At 41.7% G+C, this 8,102-nt stretch overlaps 1 protein-coding gene across 1 annotated transcript; it reads left to right on the top strand.

The window, feature by feature from the left end:
* On the top strand, positions 1-7,773 carry LOC115918210. Its single transcript, XM_030978184.1, has 4 exons — positions 1-397; positions 3,947-4,216; positions 5,153-5,314; positions 7,187-7,773. The coding sequence occupies exons 1-4, from the start codon at positions 1-3 to the stop codon at positions 7,771-7,773; spliced, it is 1,416 nt and encodes a 471-aa protein (XP_030834044.1).
* The last annotated feature ends 329 nt before the right edge of the window (positions 7,774-8,102 follow it).

Below are 8,102 nucleotides of genomic sequence, written 5' to 3'. Positions count from 1 at the left end.
ATGACTGGTCACGGCCAACCCGTCACATTGACCTTTAACATCGACGTCCTATTTGACGAATTCTCACAGACAACGAGCGTGACCGGTAAACGCCTATGGAAGGTCTCGGCGTGGGCGAGCAGTGACCCTGACGGGGGAGGAGCGCGGCACGGCTACGTCGACCAAGTCCTCACCGCGCGACAGGCGTCACGGTTGCACAAAAAGGATACCGATTTCGTCATCAATGACATCACCTTTGACCTCATCCCGCCATCTTGTGAAGCTGTGCGCCATATTTGCGTCAGATTTGCCCGGGGTGACGCACCTACAACAAAATCGGGATTGGAGCTCATATTTACCGGACCTAGGGATGATAGTCGAGACATCAGGAAGTGTGTGCCAGCGCCAACTTGCAATGGTAAGTTGTATAGAGTGATGAAGTGGATCATAATCAAATGATTGGTTGAGAGCGTACACGTGACCAGGCAGTAATTTTACTAATGACCGGTCAATAGCGAATATTATAATATTGACGGGTCATTAGTAAAATCATGTTATAAAACATAATGTTATAAAACAAATAAAACATCTTATAAAACAAATAAATAAATAAATTTAATTTACACATCATTTTGTTCGGGCATTAGTAAGATTACCCACACTCGGTACCTTTGAAACAGACTCCAAACACCCTCGGCTATCAACCTGGGGTGTTATAGACTGTTCCAAAGGTACCTTGTGTGGGTAATTCTTACTAATGCCCTCACTGATGTGTATTATTGGTATTTTGTTTCATCTAGAACTCATTTCTAATGCCCTTTGCACCCGAGGCGTTCTTTAGATTGCATGATCACCTGCGCTATTGAGCCTTTATGAAGACAGTATTTCACATGCCACTTTTAAAAAAAGCATTGTTTATTCATACACGATCCTGTGTCCACTCTCAAAATGGCGCCTGGATGACGTCACGATCTCTCTTGACGTGTGGAAGTCCGTATCAATCGCTGACGCATACTAGCTCAGACATATACCTATTACGCGTATTTCAGGCATGACGCAGTAATAAAACCGTCATGTTTTTTTTAATATGATGATGTGAAGTGCATATACGCTTCAATCTTCGCTGTCTCATAATAATAATAATAATAATACTCAGTTTTTATATAGCGCTTATTACGATCACTAAGCGCTTCCACACTCGGAGATTATTACCCCAGCTTTAGCTGTGCTGCCATTTCGGCGCTCTAGCATGTTAAAAAGAATTAATTCCTACCAGGGACCCATTTACATCACCTGGGTTGAGTGGGGCTAATGTAGATCAGTTAATATGCACACGGCCAGTCTTGCGCGCAGTTGCCATTCCTTTACACGTTAAACAAAAAGTTTTTCTTCTCCTTTGCGGTATTTGCGGTACTGTTACTGATAAAGCATTATTCTTTAAGCCAAACTGATTCCCATCATCTCATGTCCTGTCGTTGACTCCCTATGCGGCTGCACACGAACAGCCACTTGTGGAATTAGGACTACGTTAGTGACTAACGCGGTCTTCGAGGCGTCATGTGAAAATGTAATACCATCAAAACTAAATAAAAACAAACATTATTATAACAGACTTTATATTCACTGTAGATAATATAGCGCAATCGAACTGATGATGAGTCTACAGCGAGCATAATACCAGCTGCACAACAGGCGTTAATTCGATTGCTTTGTTACCTGCGCTAGTTAATGGTGTAAAGGTGGTCATCACATATAATTTAACACAATGGCAATGTTTGAAGTGTTCACTTCGTATTCACTTTCGTCACGCCAATTTAAGACACATGGAACGTCAAAGATCATGTAATTCCTTTTCCTACATCAGAAGAAAAAATAGAAGAAAGGAGTGAATCCTTTCCTCATTTTTCACGAAATGCCCAGGTGTCCCAGCTCTCTTTGAGGTTAAAGTTCATTATCAAGTCATGTGACCCCTATTGTCATGGGCATCATTTGTAATAAGGTTAAGTAACGATCAAGATCCATGACCTGTAAATGTAGGTTATTGAATTATCTCTCAAAAAGCAAAAGCACTGGCTCTGCTCCAAATCTAACTGTGGCGTGGTACCCCTTGCTGCCCAAGGCCGCATTCAAACATTGCACGGTAACTCACTCAGAAACAAACAAGACAAACAAACAAACTAACTAATGAAGAAACAAACAAATAAATGCAGCCGAGGCTGAACGAGGAGGCGCGATAGCTCAGTCGGTAGAGCAGCGGTCTCGTAATCCGGTGACCCGGGTTCGAAACCAAGGCGATGCGTTAGTGCCCTTTGTTAAGGCATTAATCCTCATTACCAGGTCCCTCGGAGAGGACCTAAAGCCGTCGGCCGTCTGGTTGCTTACTTACAAGCATTTATGCTTGCTTAGCAGTCAGGTAAAATAACCACCACCATTCCATTCCATTCCAAAAGGATGTAAGGGAAAAAGGGGGTGTGGATGTTTAGGTGCCGTCAATTTGAAAATAAAATCAATTTAAATTTCATCTTTACACAGAGCAGCGTGTTCAGCTATCAAGCAATTAAAACAAAATAAAATATAAGCATAGAATACATGAACAATTATTGTAATAGAAACAGATGTTCGAACAAATATCAAAAGCTAGGCTCCATTTCACAAAACCTGTCATCAGTGACAAATTACAGTTGTAATTTTATACAAAAGTACACTTATTTCCCTTTAAGAAAACGAAAGCGTAAGCCCAGTGAGGAGTCTGGAAGGAGTCGTGTCTAGTGGATGCATCAGTGGACTGTGGATTACATGGTTCGCGGTTCAAGTCCCCAAGCGGCACTTATGTCCTTTGGAAAGACATTAACCTACATTTGCCATACTCGACCTAGGTGAGGTAAATGGGTACCTGGCAGGAATTGATTCTTTGAAATGCTAGAGCGCCGTATGGCAGCCATGCTAAAGCCGAGGTGATACTTATTACGGATCTGCAGCGGTGCCAAGTCTGACAGACATGAGTGCTATACAAGAACCCACTATTATTATCGTCATTATATTTATTATGTAGTAGCACCATTCTGTACACACAGTAAACTAAAAGTAAATGGGGAGGGTCGATCCCCCACGTCCATCAACTCCCATGGCTTCAGTAGAACCATCATTACTGTTGACAATTTTGAAAAGTATCACCTCTGGAAAAAAAAAATGATTATTTAAAAAAAAAAAAAAATTGTGATATAAGTATAATTCATGTGTTTTTTATGAACGTAATATTCAATTAATAAATGATGGAGAGAAAAAAAGAAAAGAATCAACATTCCTTTATTTCAAATCTTTCCCAGACGCAGAACCGCTACAACCCAAATCGTACATGGGTCAGACGTGTACATCTGGAGGAAGTGAATACCGAGCCGGTGAAGAATGGAAGAAAACCGCTTGTGAAAATTGTCTTTGTGTTGAAGGGCGTCCGGAGTGTACTACTGAACGATGCTCAGGACCTAACTGCGCTGACCCAATACAAGTCGAAGGAGTGTGTTGCAGTCTCTGCCCTTTTCGTAAGTTCTCATGCTCTGTTCCTCCTGTTCCGTTCTGTTCCGTTCTGCTCCGTTCTGCTCTATTCTGTTCTGTTCTTTTTCTGTTCTGTTCCCAACCTTTATAATCTCGTTGCTTTCTTTCCCTCGTATTTTGCTCCTCAACTATATTTTGATGATGGGGGGGGGGGGGGGAGATCAACAAAACGACTTTCTCTTTTCTCCCGAAGCAAAAAATCTTGTATGTAAAGTCGCTGAGAAGCAAACAAAGAAAGATAGAGGCAGAGGGAACGAAAATACTGTTTCTCAAGTTTCGTTGGTTGGGGGAGGGGGGAGTGGAAATTCTACGCGTTTTGTGACTAATTATGTCGGGTTTCGACTGTGTGAACACGAATGCCAATGTATTATAATACATTTTCTCAATTCATCCTCTCATGTAAACACGCCTGCAGTGTTGATCGGATCAGGACTCTCATACACCACGAGAGGGCCGTACGACTACAAAACGGGGCAGATCAGATATCTCGACGTCAATCTCACCCCCAGATTCAGAGAAACCTCAGAAACCACCGGGGTGAAAGGTCAACAACTATGGAAGCTGAGTGCGTGGGCGAGCACGAATGATAAAGGGACTGGATCACGGATGATGTACGTCGATCAGATTCTCGACGACAGGCAACAATCGCAGACCTACACCAAAGGAAAGAAGTTCAAGATAAAAAGTGAGTCCCATTTTTATTTGACGCTATTTTTATCCACATCTTATCAAAGATCTATATTTTTGGTCTGCTTTACTGTGTTCTTTTACCCTTTTACATTGAAAGCGCTTATAGTATTTCTTTTTGTACATCACACTATTTACATTTTGATGAAAAAAGGTACAGTTGTTAACTTTTTGTTTATCTCAGAACGGTCTCTGTTCTTTGTGTCACATCCCGACCTCTCATCATGCTTATGGTCAAATATTATTATAATGATGCTGGGATTAAATGGACCAAAACAAACAAACAAATACACAAAAACAAATCTAACAAGCAAACAAACAATCAAACCAAAAAAGAAAAGAAAAGAGAATAGGATGTTGCTGATCCTAACTCCCTTATAAAGATAAATGATCCATAACCCACGCCGGACACAATTCAACTCCAGTCATCTATAAACCAGTATACTGTACGATAATCATTACAGGACCCTGTTTCATAAAACTTGTCATCAATAACAAGTTGAAATCGTGGCATCTGATTGGCTGAAAGCTAATTTGTTATATAATTTTAGCATTTGTTATTGATGATAAGTTTTATAAAACAGGGCCCATATGTTCTTTGACCACGTTGACGAGTGTAGGCCCGAATCCAAGGGATAATTCGGCAAAGCTCGGCATGTGTCGAAGAAACCCGAATACCGTTCGGAATATTATGTAGTAAAACAATTTGTCTACGGGTCGGAAATATTTAAAGCTGCCACAGTTCATCATGAATTAAATGATCGAAAATTTGAGCCCGTTTTCATGAATCTTATTGGAGTTCTCTTTATTAGCCCTATATGTCACCAGGGCGTAGTGGAATTTTCTCCCGGTTCATCTCTTTGAACATGTATAACCTGATTCAAATTTGTAAATTGTAATGTTTAATCGACTTTTTATCGTGTTTCCCTTTTAGAAGCAAGGTATGATCTAAAGAATTACGAATGTGAGCTGGTGCGGTATTTCTGTTTCGCATTTGGTATTGGAGATGATCCACAACCTGAACATGGCGTCGGGTTTGAACTTAGGGGAATAAATCACGATGTGATCCAATGCATTGAGGCTGGAGATTGCCTACGTGAGTATGGTGTTCTACAAGTGGTATTCTGAAGGGCGGCACTGGAGTATTATGCTAGTGGTGCACATATATGAAAAAGGGTCATGCTTTTTCATATATGCAGAACATGTATCTTTTAAAGAGAAGGTTGAGTTATGGTGAGAGGTGACACATAATTTGTGAGCATTATAATTGTTATTATGCAACTGGAAAGAACATCAGAGAGGAAAAAGTTCCCTGCTAAGCATGGCTCTTCAAATGCATTTATATTCTAAATATGACATGTAACAGCTTAAAATGAGGCCCGATTTTAGTGACGAAATATAGGGGTGTTAAAACATAGGGATGACAATAATAAAGGGGTATTAAAACAAAGCGAGTGACGAAATATAGGGTGTCAGAACATAGGGATGACAATAATAAAGGGGTTTTGGAACAAAGCGGGTGACGAAATATAGGGTGTCAGAACATGGGGATGACAATGATACAGGGGTGTTTAAACAAATCGGGTGACGAAATAAGGGGTGTCGGAAGAAATCGCGTGACGAAATATAGGGTGTCAGAACATAGGGATGACAATGATACAGGGGTGTTTAAACAAATCGGGTGACGAAATAAGGGGTGTCGGAAGAAATCGGGTGACGAAATATCGGGGTGTCGGAAGAAATCTGGAGATTAACTAACGGGGTGTCGGAACAAATCGGGTGACGAAATATCGGGGTGTCGGAACAAATCGGGAGATGGACTAACGGGGTGTCGGAACAAATCGGGTGAAGAAATAAATGGGTGTCGGAACAAATCGGGAGATGAACTAACGGGGTGTCGGAACAAATCGGGTGAAGAAATAAATGGGTGTCGGAACAAATCGGGTGATGAAATAAAGAGGTGTCGGAACAAATCGGGTGAAGAAATAAATGGGTGTCGGAACAAATCGGGTGATGAAATAAAGAGGTGTCGGAACAAATCGGGTGACGAAATAACTGGGTGTCGGAACAAATCGGGTGACGCAATAACGGGGTGTCGGAACAAATAGGGTGACGCAATAACGGGGTGTCCGAACAAATCGGGTGAAGAAATAATGGGTGTCCGAACAAATCAGGTGACAAAATAACGGGGTGTCGGATCAAATCGTGTAAAGAAATAAAGGGTGTCGGAATAAATCGAGTGACGAAATATCGGGGTGTCGGAACAAATCGGGTGAAGAAATAAAGGGTGTAGGTACAAATCGGGTGACGAAATATCAGGGTGTCGAAACAAATAGGGTGAAAAAATAAAGGGTGTCGGTACAAATCGGGTGACGAAATAACGGGGTATCGGAACAAATCGGGTGACGAAATAACGGGGTGTCGGAACAAATCGGGTAAAGAAATAACGGGGTGTCGGAACAAATTGGGTGACGAAATAAAGGGTATCGGAATAAATCGAGTTACGAAATATAGGGGTGTAGGAACAAATCAGGTAAAGAAATATTAGGTTGTTTGAACGTAGGAGTAACGAAATATAGGGGTGTTGCAACATAGGCGGGTCGAAATATTTGGGTGTCAGTAAATAGGGGGTAACGAAATATATGGTGTCGAAATAGAAAGGTGGTGGAATATTAAGTTGTTGGAACGTAGGAGAGACGAAACATAAGGATGTGGGTATATAGTTGTGAAAAATATAGGATTGTCGGAACATAGGGGTTATCAAATATAAAGGTGTAGTAACATACGGGTACCGGATTTTAGGGCTAGGAAAATTAATGTAGAGTAATGAAATGTTGAATGACACATGTTCTCAAGAACACGAAGAAGAGAATGAAAACATCATGTGTATACATCTGAGCGTGCATATGTGAGATGCTGCAATGTGTTTGAGTGATGGTCAATATGTTCTGATTTTTCATATACGTAGCTCACGAAGATCTGGACAGTCACTGGGTAGACCCCGATGCCCCAGTAGAAACAACAACGCAGCCACCCCCAACAACAACGCAACCGCCCACAACAACAACGCTACCACCAACAACAACAACAACAACGCTACCACCAACCACCACAACAGTCAGAACAACCACCATTACCCGGCGTCCCGTTGTCGACTCAAACTTAGTCGAGGGAACAACTGGAGACAACAATGGAGCTTCGTCGGGGAAAGGTAAAGGCAAGGGGAAAGGAAAGGGAAAGGGCAAGGACAAAGACAGAGGCACTATTACCGTTGGTTGTCGCGTTGGAAGTCGGCCAGACCCTTGGGTACCTGTCTACTCTGAAGTTGAACCGCGCCCTCCACGTCCGTGCTTCACACGGGTCACCGAGCATCGCCACGGGCAACGATGGGACGCTGGTCCGTGTACGAGGTGTAAATGTAGTGATGCGTGCATACGATGTCTCATCAAGAGTTGCCCACCGTACTTCTGCTACGAACCAATCAAGATAGAAGGCGAATGCTGCCCCTTCTGTCCCTCAAGTGAGTTGATATCCGCTACCGAAAATTATTTCTAACATTACGTAATTTAGGATGTATCGAGCGATTGTCGCCGAATCATTTATAAATTGACCCACAAAGCTCAAGCATTGCTTTTTTTAAAGAATCCTTCCACTTCACCAACTTGACAATGAACGCTTTTATAGTACATCCTTTTGTACAATTACGTGAAAATATCTTAAGCATCGATGTTTTGTATTTTGCGTCGAACTCCAGTATTTTGTTTGACAGTGACAATTAAACGGTTGACTTGAAACTCAGTTAACTCATGCAAAATCTTGAGAAAGACGTCAGAGAAAGAGTTTTAAGCACAACGAATGATCGAAATCAAATATATGAATATGAA

This window comes from Strongylocentrotus purpuratus, unplaced genomic scaffold (assembly GCF_000002235.5).
Source record: "Strongylocentrotus purpuratus isolate Spur 01 unplaced genomic scaffold, Spur_5.0 spur5_scaffold_1, whole genome shotgun sequence".
Lineage (NCBI taxonomy): Eukaryota > Metazoa > Echinodermata > Echinoidea > Camarodonta > Strongylocentrotidae > Strongylocentrotus > Strongylocentrotus purpuratus.
This window is presented reverse-complemented; position numbering and strand designations above follow the sequence as displayed.

Coding starts and splice junctions, on each gene's coding strand:
- LOC115918210 (XM_030978184.1), top strand. CDS start 1: ATGACTGGTCACGGCCAACCCGTCACATTGACCTTTAACATCGACGTC. Junction 4,217..5,152: donor AAAGAAGTTCAAGATAAAAA/GTGAGTCCCATT, acceptor TTTCCCTTTTAG/AAGCAAGGTATGATCTAAAG. Junction 5,315..7,186: donor TGAGGCTGGAGATTGCCTAC/GTGAGTATGGTG, acceptor TCATATACGTAG/CTCACGAAGATCTGGACAGT.